At 43.9% G+C, this 17,215-nt stretch overlaps 1 protein-coding gene and 1 long non-coding RNA gene across 2 annotated transcripts; one reads left to right on the forward strand and one right to left on the reverse strand.

Moving 5' to 3' along the window:
- Positions 1-3,304: 3,304 nt before the first annotated feature.
- Positions 3,305-13,186, forward strand: LOC309371867 (complement factor H-related protein 2-like). The gene is made up of 5 exons (XM_081914964.1): positions 3,305-3,485; positions 7,206-7,265; positions 9,404-9,586; positions 11,039-11,239; positions 13,035-13,186. Exons 1-4 carry the CDS (start codon positions 3,308-3,310, stop codon positions 11,233-11,235), a joined length of 618 nt encoding a protein of 205 aa, XP_081771090.1. The 5' UTR covers positions 3,305-3,307; the 3' UTR covers positions 11,236-11,239; positions 13,035-13,186.
- LOC309371906 lies at positions 11,331-17,046 on the reverse strand. Its single transcript, XR_014169339.1, has 2 exons — positions 16,416-17,046; positions 11,331-11,654 (listed from the first exon to the last, which is right to left on the reverse strand). It is a non-coding gene; the product is annotated as an uncharacterized lncRNA (long non-coding RNA).
- Between the last annotated feature and the right edge of the window lie 169 nt (positions 17,047-17,215).

Consider the following 17,215-nt stretch of genomic DNA (forward strand, 5'->3'; position numbering starts at 1 on the left):
ATGCAACCACTGCTAATCACAATTATCATACACATTTTAAGTAATATAATTTAGCAATAAATGACCCAGAAATGCTTGGCAATGCAGCATGGTGGCCTTCCTTGATGTTTTTGCCGTAGTGCAGAGCAAACATGGGATGAACTCTTTTGATTAAACATTGGGAAAGGTCAGGAGGAAAGCAAAATATTCATCTCCCTTCTTCCATGAAAAGTATGCCTCTAAAGTATTCTTGAATCAGAAGCCAGCCTAACTGAATTTGTGAGATTCTTACTGGCCTTGCAAACAAACAAACAAACAAACAAACACCTCAGCTAAGGATATTTCCTCACCTGAACTTTCAGATGTAGTGTTATTAATTCCCTCATCATCTGGCCTCTGAGAGATGCTGATTTTGGCTTTCTTTTTGGAGACCATTTTGGATGGATTTTGCAGTTCCTACAGCACCTTGCAATAAGGCTGCCCACATTTTCAGCCTAGGACAGAATAGGGGAAAGTTGAAAAACTGGGCTCTTGTGTCTTCATGTTCTATTACTGCAGTAAGTTTGGGGCAGCCCACACCTCCAGACCTAACTTTAATTTGTTGTCAGGAGCAGCAACACCATCTAGTCAAAACACCCTCCAAAACTTGGAGAGGGCCTTGTAATTATTCCCAGAAAGGAAAAGGAACATTGAATGCTCTCAGCATAGCCTTTTCAGAATAACCTAGCCATGACTGAGAAGGAGTGGCCCTTTAGAGTTCTAACTCTTGATTGATAGTAATAGAACCAGAATAGAGAAACCACTAAGAAACCCTACTTACATTTTAAAATATCTCTCCACCTCTCCCTCCATTTTCCTGTCTCATCCGTCTTATTCCCCACAAAGACTTGCGCCAGCCAGAGTTCCATGCAGGGAGTCCATTCAAAGTCATATGGAGAATGTGTCATCAACATTTAAGCAACCCTGCTCAAAAATGGTCATTATTCCGCTTAATACAGATTTTTTGAAATCTTCAGCAGACTAAGCTGAAGATTTCAAAAGCTTTTATTTATTAAAGCTTTTATTTATTTTTATTTATTAAAAAGCTTTCCAGACCCCCCCCTTCAGTCAAAGGATTCCAGTGAAATGTCCAGGCATTGAAAAATACAACATAGGAAAACAATGTATTATCCTTCAAATATAAAAAAGTTTGAGGTGCAACAGTTGGAGGAGAAGAAAGACAACCCCTGAGCAAATAAAAAATCATAACCTGGTGCTATAAAGATTGTAGAGTACTTGTAGACAGCAGAATGGTCACATCTTCCGTATCTGTTTCACTAAATGAATTAACGGCTAAATGAATTGATGAAGCTTCTACAAAATGGTCCACATAATAACTGGGCATATCAGATCCTGTGCGCTTATAGCAAATTGGCTATGGTTCCTTATGGACCAGCAGGCTCAGGGAAAAGCTCAAGATTTGCAGACGTTCAAAAAATATTTGATGGGTGTGGGGGACACCACTGTGGAAGGGGGGGGGGTACCCAAAAACTGCCCAATGAAGACTGAAAATGCTCGCTGGTTACAGAAGGCTAACTGACTGTTGAGATAAGAAAACTTATTCGAAATGGAATGGAGTATCCTGGAAAGAAAAGCGATTAAATAAGAAAGGGACTGTCTGGCAGTATCCAGAAGCACTTCACACTATATTTGCTGCAAGTCTCACTTGTCCTGTCTAATAATGATGGTGGTTGGTCAGATACTATCATGCGTTGCCCGAACTCTTGGTAAAAATGTCAATTTCTTCTTTTGCCTTCCTAACATTATTGCTGATACTTCAATACTGGAAAAGCAGAAAAGGCTGATAATAGCAGCAAGGGAGAAGAATGTCCCACTTTTCCTTAGGACATCCCTATATTCATCAGAGAAATGTTGGAGGGTATGAAAGGTCCCTTCACTTCAGGAAGCAAGAAGTCTGCCATTGTATTTATTTAGTACAGTCATACCTTGTTTTTCAAACAGCTTAGTTCTTGAACGTTTTGGTTCCCGAACGCCACAAACCAAGAAGTGACTGTTCCTGTTGGCAAACGTTATTTGGAAGCCGAATGTCCGACGGAGCTTCCACAGCTTCCGATCGGCTTTCTGCAGCCAGTCAGAAGCCGCGCTTGGGTTTCCGAACATTTTGGAAGTCGAATAGACTTCCGGAACGGATTCTGTTCTACTTCCAAGGTACAAATGTACTAGGGGCTGCAGCCCCTGCTCATGAAGCCCACCCACCCCTTTTCTAATTGCCTTTCCCCCCAGACCCCTCAATTTGGCTCTCAGAACTCTTCCCAGGCGACACGCCTCTATGATCCTCACTTTATTCCTCAAAGATTACTGCCTAGTTGGGATTTGTCCTCAAATCCTATGATGGTCTTGATAATCTGGAAGAGGGTAGAGGGGTGTTTGTGCATGCTCCCACAGACATGCAAATTAGCCTACTGTATAGATTAAAAAAGGGACGCAGGTGGTGCTGTGGGTTAAACCACAGAGCCTAGGACTTGCTGATCAGAAGGTCGGTGGTTCGAATCCCCACGACGGGGTGAGCTCCCGTTGCTCGGTCCCTGCTCCTGCCCACCTAGCAGTTCAAAAGCACGTCAAAGTGCAAGTACAGTGGTGCCTCGCAAGACGAAATTAATCTGTTCCGTGAGGCTCTTCGTATAGCGGTTTTTTCGTCTTGCGAAGCAAGCCCATTGACAGCTTAGCGGATTAGCGCTACAGCTGTCAAGCGGCTTCCAGCGATCAGCTGTTAAGCGGCTTATCAGCGGAACAGCTGATAAGCGGCTTAGCGGCTTAAGAAAAGGGCGAAAAAAGCGAAAAAAACCCCGCGGGGGGATGCAAGATTTTTTTCGTCTTGCGAAGCAACCCCATAGGGGAATTCGTTTTACGAAGCGCCTCCAAAACGGAAAACCCTTTCGTCTAGCGGGTTTTTCGTCTTGCGAGGCGTTCGTCTTGCGGGGCACCACTGTAGATAAATAGGTACCGCTCCAGCGGGAAGGTAAATAGTGTTTCCGTGCTCTGGTTCGCCAGAAGTGGCTTAGTCATGCTGGCCACATGACCCGGAAGCTGTATGCCAGCTCCCTCGGCCAGTAAAGCGAGATGAGCGCCGCAACCCCAGAGTCGGTCACGACTGGACCTAATGGTCAGGGGTCCCTTACTATAGATGTAAAAAATTAATTTTGTTGCTTCATCTGGTTTTGCCTTTGGGCCTGCCCACCTCCAGGTTATTTCCTCCAAATGCTACCTTTTACAATCCATTATTTTTGCAGCAGAAGCCTGATGAACTTTGCCGCGTGGCAACAAGTCAATGATTAATTCGATGGACCTAGAGAAGGTGAAAGACCTTCCCAAGGACAGCCACCAGACCTATTTGCTAAAAAGTCCAAACTGGTCAGAAGCTTTGACAACTGCCTGGAATACTAATATGAACGGTCTGAGTTACGTTGTTCTGCTCCTCCTGTGGAGATGCTGTATTTTCCAGCAGCGTAAGTTATTCAAGTCAAAATAAGAATTCTTATTTTGCAGAGGGATGAGATATTGGCTTTGAAGTAGGTCCCCCCCCCCAAAGAGGCAATGTAGAAATTTTGTACATAATTAATAAATCAATAGCCACCCTTCCAAGAGAAATATTATAAAACTAAAACATGTCTGGTGAAAATGTTGGGATTTGCTACATCCCTTGCCAGTTGAAAGTTTCTTTAAGATTTATGTTGCATCTCGTATCTACTGGCCAATGAATGCTTGTTGTTGCTTAATGATGCTTAATCAGCTTCTAATTTCAGTACAATAAAAGCTGGCGGTCTATAGGAAAGAAGTTGAGCAGTTGGGGGAGTGGTGCAGGAAAAACAACTTACTCCTTAACTTAAAGAAAACAAAAGAGATCATTGTGGACTTTAGGAAATGTAAATTGAATATTCAGCCACTTATTATTGAGGGGAAGTGCGTGGAACAGGTCTCGGTGTTTCGTTTTCTGGGAATGGAGTTGAGAAGGCTTCTGCCTTCTGGAAGAAGGTATAGGGTTATAAAGGCCAGGACTAGCCGCCTGAGAAACAGTTTCTACTCAAATGCAATTCTGGTTCTAAATGCAGCATAAGGGGTCTCTATAGTATAGTATATTTTAAAATGGGGTTTCAGAGTTTTTAGGGGTTTTTGAATGTTTTATGTAGTTCTTCAATTTCATTGTTCTGCATGGGACAATGACAATAAAGATATCGTATATTGTATATCGTATATATGTGTGTGTGTTTTTATTCTTCCTTCACTAGGCTTAGACATGTTCAGATTTACCCATTAATTCCTCTCACCCTTTCCTAACTCAAGACTTCTGCTCGGTTGATTACTGTGGTGTTATTTTGTTTGGTGTTTTGAACATGTTGGATGGCATCAGAACCTGGCATAGACAGGGATTTAGTGTGAGGTTGTTGGTTTTTTACCATTCTGTTCCAATCTAAAGTGACGGTGCAGTGGCAAGCACTGTGGAAGAGCCAGGATGACAGCAAACTCTTTGAGCTAAGGGGCGTAGGTCAGAAATTGTGCTGACTCAGAAGAAATCGCCTTGTGTAGACATGTACCAGCATCAGCTGAAGGAGCAGGTTCCATCAGTGGTTCTGCTTTGCAGCATTCCTCTATCCATTAAGTAAGGGGGTGGGGGAGAGAGAGTTCATTTTATCTATGATAAACCACATCCATTTTTAAGTCTTCCACTTGAAATCAGTTCTACCCCCCGGAACGACATGCAGGTTTTTATTTTTAAAAAAGAGTAACTAAAAACAATAGAATACAAACAGTATAACGGAAACTGCTTATAAAAATAGTGGCAAAAATATATATTTTAAAACATGTGAGCCACTCTCAGATATTGCTTTGATGAGTAAATGAGATGGACAGCTAACCTCCTTTCAGAAATGAACCCCAGCATCTGAGTGCTGCTACATAGAAGGCCTGTGTAGAATAAGGTTACCAGACGTCCCCGTTTCCTGGGGACAGTTCCCAGATTTACAAATCAGTCCCCTGACAAAACCCATCTATTTAGTAGGAAGTTGAAAAGTGTCCCCAGATTCATTGAAAAAAAATATCTGGTAACTTCAGCGTAGAAGTCTCAGTTCTTCTTGTCTCACTGGGTGGAGAGACATCCAGTGAGGTCTACCTTGTTGCTCCCGCCATAATCCTGAAATACATTTGAAGAAGGTCTTGTAGGCCAAAAGGCCAAAAGACCTTCCTATGGCAAAGCTAGTCTTCTGAAACCCCATGCAGAAGAGCCCAGATCCACTGCGCTTCTCTGCGCATGCCTACAGAGGATCACAGCATTCATTTGGGCAGTTGTTATCCAAGTCTGAATTTTGATGCGGTGTTCATTTCCCCCTCTGCCATACATTGTTTTGAAAGGAAACAAATACTGCTACAGTGGTACCTCAGGTTACAAACGCTTCAGTTTACAGACTCCACTAACCCAGAAATAGTACCTCAGGTTAAGAACAGACCTCCAGAACGAATTAAGTTCTTAACCTGAGGTACGACTGTACTACTAGTACTAATTTATTATTTAAACCCTGCCCATCTGGCTGGGCTCCCCCAGCCACTCTGGGTGGCTCACAACAGAATATTAAAAAACCGATAAAACATCAAACATTAAAAACTTCCCTAAACAGGGCTGCCTTCAGATGTCTTCTAAAAGTCAAATAGTTGTTTATTTCCTTGACATCTGATGGGAGGGCATTCGACAGGGCGGGTGCCACTACTGAGAAGGCCCTCTGTCTGGTTCCCTGTAACCTCACATCTCGCAGTGAGGGAACCACCAGAAGGTCCTCGAAGCTGGACCTCAGTGAATGATGGGGGTGGAGATGCTCCTTCAGGTATACAGGACCGAGGCCGTTTAGGGCTTGAAAAGTCAGTGCTAACACTTTGAATTGTGCTCAGAAACGTACTGGGAGCCAATGCAGGTCTTTCAGGACCAGTGTTGTATGGTCCCGGCGGCCGCTCCCAGTCACTAGTCTAGCTGCTGCATTCTGGATTAGTTGCAGTTTCCAAGTCACGTTCAAAGGTAGCCCCACGTAGAGCACATTGCAGTAGTCCAAGCAGGGGATAACTAGAGCATGCACCACTCTGTAGAGACAGTCTGGAAACAAAGAGCTCTTCCGCCCCTACTTCTGAGGATGGGTTGCCTGAGTGTCCTTTTTTTTGGTTTTTTGAATGATTACAAATTTTGTGAACTCAGCCACCTGATTTGCAACACATCTGAGGCAGATTTTTTTTTTGGGGGGGAGGAGCGAGACCATTTCGGTCACATTGGGCACAGAGCCTCAGGGGATGCCATAATTATTATTTAGAATGCCCCCCCCCGAATTTTAGCATCGCACAAGGCACAGCTGAAATTTGAGACCACAAGTTCTGCTGCTGAACTTACTGAGCAGCTATGCTTCTTGTGGAAGATATTCATTGACATGCTGTACTCATAATTTTTTTTAATAAATAAATAAATAAATGATGGGCTGGTTGTCCTCCATTTAAAACTTTAGTAATTGATAAGACCAGGTTGTTGAATGAAATGCTTGAACCAAATGGACAAGAAACCTCTGCACTATGAGCCAAGTTGGTGTTGGATCACTGTTTGTTCCCTTGTATATATAAAAGTATATATAGCTACAGGTGGTTTTGGAGTATAATATCCCTACTTCCCTTTTCCTTCCCACCAGAAATAGCAGATTTAGCTCTTAATGAAAAGCACATCTTTCTCAACACGACAGAATGTGAGTTGGATATTATATTGTTTTTTGGATGAATGAATACCATATTTTTTGCTCTATAAGACTCACTTTTTCCCTCCTAAAAAGTAAGGGGAAATGTGTGTGCGTCTTATGGAACGAATGCAGGCTGCGCAGCTATCACAGAAGCCAGAACAGCAAGAGGGATTGCTGCTTTCACTGCACAGTGATCCCTCTTGCTGTTCTGGCTTCTGAGATTCAGAATATTTTTTTTCTTGTTTTCCTCCTCCAAAAACTAGGTGCGTCTTATAGGGTGAAAAATACGGTAGATGAGAGGGATAAATGTTTCAGCCTCCTGATAAATGACAGACCTTACCAATTCAGAACTGAATACTTTACTACTGGCATTGCTGCAGAATTAATCTGAGTTCCTCCATCAAAAAAAGGTAGTCAAGTTCACAGCTTACTACCCTCTTTTCCACGTTCCATTTTTTTCTCTTTCAGTCGCAGTATTTCCGGGACAAGTTCCTTACGAACACCTGGTGGACCCCTTGTCTGATTATGGTAAGCTGGAGAATGGCACCAATGTGAACGTCTGTTAGGGCCCTAATCTTTTCAGTGTAGAATCTGCATTGTTGGTTGTCACCAGGGTTAAGGAAGTGAAGTGATATGTACCCAGAAAATGTCTCCTATGGCCCCAAGCTCAAGACATCACAAGGAGTGTTCTCACCAATTTTTTCATTTACAGTGGTACCTCGGGTTACATATGCTTCAGGTTACAGACGCTTCAGGTTACAGACTCCACTAACCCAGAAATAGTACCTTGGGTTAAGAACTTTGCTTCAGGATGAGAACAGAAATTGCCCGGCGGTGGCGCAGCAGCAGTGGGAGGCCCCATTAGCTAAAGTGGTGCTTCAGGTTAAGAACAGTTTCAGGTTAAGAACGGACCTCCGGAACGAATTAAGTACGTAACCAGAGGCACCACTGTACTGTATTTGGTGCTGCCACACTGACGTGCTGTCAGGAGTCAAGGAACCCAATCCCTCCACGGTAGGCTTCCAGGAATAGATAGACAAGGAAAGCTCTTGCCAATGTCTTTTATTCAGTATTCACAGAGAGAGGCTTAGAAATGCAGCCTCTTGGAGTAATGGTATAGCTGTCAACTTTCCCCTTTTCTTGCGAGGAATCCTATTTGGAATAAGAGAATTTCCCTTTAAAAAAGAGAAACGTTGACAGCTATGAGCAATGGTGTTGCTCCATGTGAAACCCCATCCCCTCCGTCTCTCCCATTATACGTCATCCCTATGGTGGCTGATCTGTGCCTTCTGCCTCTGAACTCTCTGCTCTCCTACTTTCAATGCCTGTCGGGTTCTGGGAGAGGGGGGTCTGGCATGCTTTCTAATGACACTGAGTCTGTCAGCTGTCTCTCCCCTGGTGCTGCTTCTTCCTGCTCCTCTCACATTATTTCCTAGCTTCCCCCTCTTCAGCCTCTGAGATGTGACCTCCTGCAAACCACTGCTGTAAATCTATACAATCTTCCTCTTCTCTGGAAGGTTCTGGAGGAGGAGGAAGAGGTCTTCACCATTCCTTCTCCAATGTCCAGTCCCTGACATGTGCACATCGAATGTTAATAATTTGCTTACTTAGAAAAGAGCAAGGCTAAATAAATATGAAGAGCCTGCCGGCTTCTAGCTTCTAGCTCATATAACTCAATCCTGCACTCTGGCATTTATCTTTCTGACTCCTTTCTTTGCTACCGTAATACCATAGTTAGAAGGCCATTACCTCACCAAGAATCTAGCCTGGCTGTCCCAGGAATTGAATCCATGCTGGATCCAGGCATTAGAAGGGGGCTCAGGCATACAGCCTACCCCCCCACCCAAACTATTCTTGTTATGTACTGAAGTTCTTACCCTGGGCCAGCAGGGGGATACTGTAGATAGTCTTCACTCAGGTCCACATATGCAAATAAGGGATTGAAAGTGACATTCAGTGATTGGATAGTTATGGAAAGTGGTTACTGTTGCGTTCTAGTGGAGCTCTATATAAGCAGGCTGGCTAAACCCTTCAGTTCAGTTCTGTTCTGGCGTGTGAATAAACAAGAGCTGTTTGAAGAATCACTGCGTCGTCTGATATGTTCACCCACAACTTAGCAATTCTTATCATCTTTCATAGCACCAATGAGTGTGAGAGAAAGGGAGTCAAAATTCATCAGGCAAATTGTAAAGAAAGTACAGATGATAGTACCAATCTGAATCCTCCACATAGCTCCAATTATTTTTTTCATTAAAAAGAAGCAGCAGGAGACCTATTCACAGATCTCCTCTAATGCCTTAGATGCTAAGACTGAACCTGGGATCTTTCAACGCATGTGCCCTACCACTGACCAATGGCCTTTCTCTAGAGACACGTGCCAACAAAAAAAGAGTACTGTGGCACCTTGTGGATTCATAACAAGATAGATGTTTGGGGGGAGATGCGTGATGGCAGGTAAGATGCTAACTGATCATATATCTACTCTAGAACCCAATCAAAGAGTTTATAGGAAGATGCCTTACATCATTTTGTTTCATTTTAAATTAAGATGAATTCCCCATTCTGTTTGCCTTGCCTTTCTAGGTGTACAGTGTATTAGTATCTGCAGTCTGGCATTTACCATAGTGTCATCTGCTATAATAACTTCTTCAATATTTTCATTGTAGAGTCCCCAATAAATTGTGGTCCTCCGCCTGATGTTGATAATGCAATGACCCTGGCCTCCTCAAGACGAGAATTTGTACATGGTTCAGCTGTTTTTTATCAGTGCTACAGAATGTACGAAATGGAAGGCACTCCACGTGCAAGATGTTTACATGGTCAATGGGTTGGCGTGCCCAGATGCCTTCGTAAGTATAAAATCGATCATCGTTCATTCTTGTTCTATTAACAAGCCTAGACTCATTATAATGGATTTGGCAGTGTGGCAGAGATACATGGCATCCTCTGGCTAGCCCTCCCAATATCAGAGGCAGAGGGAAAGAGTGGACCTCTCTTCTGCAATGTGTGGATGTAGCCTAAAAGTGGACCTCTCTTCTGCAATGTGTGGATGTAGCCTAAAAGCTACAGTAACTGGCAGATAGTACATTTTAACTTGATGCCATTGACCAGCTCGTTCAAGCGAGTTCTGCATTGCACTCAAAGCTATTCCTACCCAGCCCAGCCCAGTTTAAAAAGAATTCATCTATATACGTGATTATCATATTTTTTGTTCTATAACACGCACCTTTTCCCTCCTAAAAAGTAAGGGGAAATGTGTATGCGTCTTATGGAGCGAATGCATGCTGCACAGCTATCCCAGAAGCCAGAACAGCGAGAGGGATCGCTGCTCTCCCTCCCATTGTTCTAGCTTCTGGCTTAGCCCCTCAGTCCCTCCCCCCACTTCCCGGAAAAGCCCCCAAGAGCCGTGCTCCCTTTAAAGAGCCGTGCGGAGCATGTGTCCGGCTCTTTGGGACTTTTCCCGGAGGAGGGAGGAGGGCAGCCCATCAGTGGCAGGCTGCCTGTGATGACCTGGGAATCTGATTCAGAGGCTGAACCGGAGGAATCCCAGCCTGCACAGGAGTCCCCGCTTCCAGAGCTTGAATCTGAAGGGCCTGCACCTGTGCCGGATCCTCAGGAGCAGACACCAGATGAATCCACTCTGGTTCCGGAGGTAATTGAGGACACATTGTCTGCTGGTGCTCCTCTCCCAGCTCTGTCAGGGGAAGGTGAAGCTGCCTCTGGGTCCAGTAACCCTCCAGCCTCTCCTGAGCAGAGAGGTGGAGGAAACTAGGTTCTCTTAGGAGATGTGCTTGCCTTAAGGCCAGGAGAGGCGGGTCACCTGTGGGCCGGGACTGCCCCTGGCCTCAGAGGAGATAAAGGCCAGTCAGCCCGGGCCCAAGTTGCGGGAGCAACGATGTTGGAAACCTGTTGCTGCCAGTACCCAGACCTGTTTTTCCGGAGTTCCCGACCACGCCTGGCTTCTTGCTTTGGACCCCGCTTCCCCCTTGGTGGACAGTCTCCAGACCCTTGGCCCAGGACCAGACTTTGACCACGCCTCACGGTAACCCCCCCCCTGGGACCAGCATGCTGCCCTTCTCCCTCCTCGGGGAAAAGCCTGCAAGCGGCACACACACGCCCCACGCGGCTCTTGAAAGGGAGCACTGAGCAGAGCCTGGGATGCATACAGGCTCTGCTCAGCGCTCCCTTTAAAGAATTTTTTTTCTTGCATTCCCCCTCTAAAAACTAGGTGTGTCTTATGTTCAGGTGTGTCTTATGGAGCGAAAAATGCAGTATTTTTTTCTTTCTGTGCTTTTCTTCAGAAACTTGTCGAGCAGATTATGCTGACATGGAACGTAACAATATCAAACTGAGGTCGATAACTAAATCCACATCCATGAGAGCGTCGGACTACTGGATGCAGTTTGAGTGCAAATCAGGATTTCGAAAGGATCCATCATCACCACCTTTTATGAAACAATGTGTAGCTGGGCTATGGGTATATCCAAGATGTATCTAAATCAGTAAGTCTTTCCATGGCAGCAGAGAAATCATACCACACGTATTTTAATATCAGTACTGTACTATCACCACAGCAACTAGGAGCAACATTACTAAACGTTTCTTTTTTCTTTTAAATTAATTTGTATTAGTTTTAAAAATTTTAACAAATCAATCCAAATTATTTAAATTTAATACATTTTTTTTTAAAAAATAATTACGGTAGGTTTCCTGCTCCTGTTACAAACATATGGCCATTTGCTTCCTGATGATGGCACTTCATTCTTCTTCTTTAATCACCTTCTCATCTTTTTCATTGTTTTAATCCATTTTCATAACTGGCCTTCTTGTTTCCTTACAATCAGCAGCTTTGTCCTTTCCCAAACACATAAGAGTCCATTTCACATGTGTAATCCTTCCAGCACTCTGTTCCCAGACCTGGTGTGTAAGAGACAGTTTATTGCCATCGTCCTTTGTCCATTCACATTCCACTCCTTTGAAAACATTCCTTCCGTTGTTCAAGGATTTGCTGGGCTATAAATAACTCCCCCAACATGATGCCTGCTCCGCCATTAAAAATCTGGGGATTATTTTCCTCAGCCCGCAGTTAAAAAGCAAAGTCACATAAATAAACTCCTGCCAGTTATAATTAGCAGTCCTTCATCTCACCAAATTACTCTCTCTTCCACTCATGGTCCAGCCCAAATATACCGTATTTTTTGCTCTATAAGACTCACTTTTTCCCTCCTAAAAAGTAAGCGGAAATGTGTATGCATCTTATGGAGCGAATGCAGGCTGCACAGCTATCCCAGAAGCCAGAACAGGAAGAGGGATTGCTGCTTTCACTGCACAGCGATCCCTCTTGCTGTTCTGGCTTCTGAGATTCAGAATATTTTTCTTCTTTTTTTCCTCCCCCCAAAACTAGGTGCGTCTTATGGTCTGGTGCGTCTTATAGCGCGAAAAATACGGTAATTTGAATTTAGTCCATTCAGCCTTGGTTGAAAGGGGAGGGTATAGAAAAACATTGTAAAATCCTTTGTTGATCATAAATCAGTAACTCCCCTTTCTTCCTCAGTGTCAAACAAAACGATTGTGCATGATTCATTCATTTTGCAGGGGAAGTCAAGAAAGAAAAAGACCATTTGGGAACCCTATATGGTTTCCATTACTAACCGTTTCATTGCCACTGCTATTACTAATAGTATTTCTAGTGCTTGATTAGATGGCCATCTGCGATCCCAAGCTATCCTACATTTATTTACATTTCTTTTGTTTGCTGCTTATGCTGAGTGCTTTAAATTATTGTGGCAATTCCTGAATGCACATGATGAGGGGTAGCATAGAAATAATATAAATAAATAAAATAAAAATATTGACCGGGCCAGATGCAGGGGTCACCAACCTGTTTGGACCGGTGGACACATTTTGAACATCGAGGGAGTGCTGTGGGTGCCAGTCACAAAATGGCTGCTATTGGGGGGGGCATGATGTAACACAAAATAAGAGAGTAGTCTGGGCAAGGCTAGAAAAAGGTTAACCCACTTGTCATACTGCTGTTGATGGAACAAAATTCCCATTTCCCCAATACCGATCCTAAATGAAAGCCTAGGCTGCCATCCCATATGCGCTTACCCTGCAATAAAACCCATAAAACAAGAAGAATATTACTTTTGACTGGAAATGTATAACATTGTACTGAACCTGCTTAGGCTTAAAGAACCATCAGCTTAAGCGAACAGTAGAGCAACCATGATGGACTAAATGGATGACATTAAACTCCATGTCACTTTGTAACTTTTTGATGACTCTCATTGACAGTCTGATGAGACCTCAGCGTCCTGGAAAGCATCAACATAATGAAGATGATGAAGAAACACTGGTGTCTTGGCAAATGTGGAATCATAACATTATTGAAAATGGAATGCGCTGGAATGTTTTCCTAGTCACCTGAGTAACGAAGTGCTGGAAAAGCAGGAGTCCTAGTTGTGCTTTTCTCCCAGATAAATATAACACATAGTTTAGGTCTTAATGTGGGTTAAGCAATGTAAGTAATGAAACAAAAATATATATGGGGAATTCCACTCTGCTACTCCTAGTTCCTTTCAATTAGCTGAAGAGTGCCTGATCTTGGCCCACAGTGATGACTGGGTAACTATGATTTTTATTCAAAAGTGCTAAGTGTGCTAGGAAATTCAGAAATTAGGATATGCCATGGAGCTTAGAAATTCTGCCTCATGATTTGATGAGCATCAGAAATGACAACCTGTGATTGCTTTGTCAATGCAAGTATAATGCTATAGTTATGCAATCTTAATTTTTTTTTATATTACATTGCTTTGTTGCTTTATTTTCTTCAAATTTTATGAAGACAATAATGCTCCTTAAATGAAGCATTGCACACCAATAAATTGATAGATTTGCTTCAATTGCAGTTGTGAGTCTGTGGTCTTTTATCACTGATTATTTATTTTTACTTTGCAAAATTTCTATGCTGCTTGACTGTAACGACAAACAAATCTCAAAGCAGCTTACGAAAAGAATAAAACAGTAAGCTTATCAGTAAAAATAGTTAAAACAGCTGTTTAATACATTAAAAAACCAATTAAAACCAATGATAAGTTAAATACAGATTACAACAATGTCAACATTCTACACATCTGGGCAGCCTTTTTGAAACAAGGATGTTGTTTATTATTATTATTATTATTATTATTATTATTATTATTATTATTAAATTTATTTATTTGATTTTTAAAATTAGAATTTTACAGAGATATATCAAACATAAATAATAAAAACAAAATTCCAAGGAATCTCCTGGACTTCCATCCTCCCCTTTTTGGGTTCTATTATTAATCAGTTCCTCCCGCATCTTTTATGATAATCCAAATCCTTTACTTCTTCCATTATGTCCAGAACCAACTTTAAACTACAAGTGCTATTCCAATCCTACTAAAGATTTTAACTGTTTACAGTGGTCTTTACGGTAAGTTATAAATGTTCCCCATTCCTTATTAAAATTTTGGTCTTCCTGATTTCTGACTCTTCCAGTTATTTTTAGCCATTTCAGCATTAACTTCTTCTGCCATTCTTCTCTGGTAGGAACTTTATCTTCTTTCCATATCTGGGCCAGTAAGATCCACACAACCGAAACAAGGATGTTCTTGTTGGCAAATGCTCCTGGGGGGGATGGCAGACCCCCAGTACCTCCGAGCATCTCCCAGTAGGCACGTCTCTGAAATGGCATGTTCCTTCACTCCAGAGTCCCCCTCTGCGACACTTCTCATATGAAAAGTGCATGCAAGTCTTCCCGCATCACACATCAAGAAGATACAAACGTCCATAGATCTAAACTATGTTTATTCACAATATATACAGAGAATCCATAATCATATCTATGCCCTCCAAACTCTGGCAGAAAACAGAAAGCATACAGCAAAAGCGAAAGTACAGTACCTCTGGTTAAGTACTTAATTCGTTCCGGAGGTCCGTTCTTAACCTGAAACGGTTCTTAACCTGAAGCACCACTTTAGCTAATGGGGCCTCCTGCTGCCACCGTGCCGCCAGAGCCCGATTTCTGTTCTCATCCTGAAGCAAAGTTCTTAACCCGAGGTAATATTTCTGGGTTAGCAAAGTCTGTAAACTGAAGCGTATGTAACCTGAAGCGTATGTAACCCGAGATACCACTGTATAGTGGTACCTTTGGTTGTGAATGGGATTCGTTCCGAAGCCCCGTTCACAACCTGAGAGGAACTCAACCTGTGCCTGCAGGTCTGCGCACGTGCGGGTCACGATTCACCACTTCTGCGCATGCGCGTGATGTCATTTTGCACGTCTGTGCATGCATGAGAGGTGAAAGCTGGAAGTAACCCTTTCCGGTACTTCCGAGTTGCTGCGGGACGCAACCTGAAAAGACGTAACCTGAATTGAATGTAACAAGAGGTATGATTGTAACACTCTCAGACGGAAGAGATAAGACAGTCTTCCATTCCCACGCACTTCTCAGACATCTCATGTGATTTATACTAATCACACTAACCAGCATCAGCTACCTAAAATCCTAACAGTTCTTAAGGTAAAGGTAAAGGGACCCCTGACCATTAGGTCCAGTCGTGACCGACTCTGGGGTTGCGGCGCTCATCTCACTTTATTGGCCGAGGGAGCCGGCGTACAGCTTCCGGGTCATGTGGCCAGCATGACTAAGCCACTTCTGGTGAACCAGAGCAGCACATGGAAACGGCATTTACCTTCCCGCCGGAGCGGTACCTATTTATCTACTTGCACTTTGAAGTGCTTTCGAACTGCTAGGTTGGCAGGATCAGGGACCGAGCAACGGGAGCTCACCCCGTTGCAGGGATTCGAACCGCTGACCTTCTGATTGGCAAGTCCTAGGCTCTGTGGTTTAACCCACAGGGCACCAAAAAAAGAACAGTGAAGGTGCCCGTCTGAGGTCCATAGGAAGAGAGTTCCAAAGTATGACTGATGCCACACTCTAAGACTGTGCATTATTTCTTGTCCCACTGGATTCCTCATGAGCAAGTGTGAATCCCAATTAGGTCCCCGGTTGCAGCAGAAAGCATTTCCCCACCAAGAACTGGCTGTTCCTCCACAGCTGCCTGTTTCTGCCTTGTGGTAGCTGGACTTGCAATGGGGCCTCTCCTACCAGGTGCGGCCAGACAGGCACCTCAGGCGGTAGAACTAGCCTCTTCTGCCGCCACTCGCTTCCACAGCTGCTGCCTCCTTGCCCGCTGTAACCTGCTCTATGGGGTGCTGGCTGCTACCATATTCACCTCCTCTGTTGCAACTAAAAGTAAAAAAGGTAAAGGACCCCTGGATGGTTAAGTCCCGTCAAAGGTGACTATGGGGTTGCGGGGCGCTCATCTCGCTTTCAGGCCGAGGGAGCCGCTGTTTGTCCACAGTCAGCTTTCTGGGTCATGTGGCCAGCAGGACTAAACCGCTACTGGTGCAACGGGACACCATGACAGAAGCCAGAGCGCACAGAAATGCTGTTTACCTTTCCACCACAGTGGTACCTATTCATCTACTTGCACTGGCGTGCTTTCGAACTGCTAGGTTGGCAGGAGCTGGGACAGAGCAACGGGAGCTTACGCCGTCACGGGGATTCAAACCGCCAACTTCCCAATCGGCAAGCCCAAGAGGCTCGGTAGTTTAGACCACAGCGCCACCCACGTCTCATACCTGCCTCCTGTGCCACCACCTGCCATAGCTGCTGTGGAAATTCCTCTGCATCTCTGGTGGTGGGCAGGCAGGGAGGATGACGTAGAGACGGTGGCCTTTTCTGTTTTGCTTGAATGTCAGGGACTGGCATTCTGGCTCCTGCCTTGCGGTTGGTGTCACATCCCATAAATCACCACTCCCCACTCCTGGTCCCCTGCTTCTGCCACACACTTTTCAGAGCCCTGCCACAAAGGTGGAAAAATCTCTCCCGCTGCCCTTGTCTCCTGCTCAAGACTCTCTTGGCACAGTCAAGGGCTGTTTTGTCGACTTCATCTAAGCCTTTCATCTGGAAATCCTGGTTTGCATCTCCATCTCACTCTGGTACCCAGTGAAATGTCCTCGCTCAGAATCTCCATCAGGGTCCATCCATTGACAGTTAGTCCCTGAAATGGTTGCTTAGCAACGGGATGGAAGGGAGGACAGATTCTTCAGAAGAGAGTGAGGAGCAGCCTGCTTCACTGCCTGCTTCTTTAAAGGAACAAAATCTTTATTGTTGTTGTTGTTGTTGTTGTTTTTGCATCTTAGTTTTGTTTTCCTTAGAAACTAGCAAAATTAGGCATTTGATTAAATAAAGAAGACAGACTATATCAGATCTCATATTTTAAAACTTATACACTGGTAACTACAAGATGCCTCATAACAACCAGTGTACGATGATTTAAAAAGTTTGGAAACAGAGTCAGAAAATGGCTCATCCAGTCAGTTTTGTCTCCAAGCAATTCTCTGTGATGACACAAAGGACCCAGAGAATGGGACAGTGT

This window comes from Podarcis melisellensis (assembly GCF_964234715.1).
Source record: "Podarcis melisellensis genome assembly, chromosome: 6".
NCBI lineage: Eukaryota > Metazoa > Chordata > Lepidosauria > Squamata > Lacertidae > Podarcis > Podarcis melisellensis.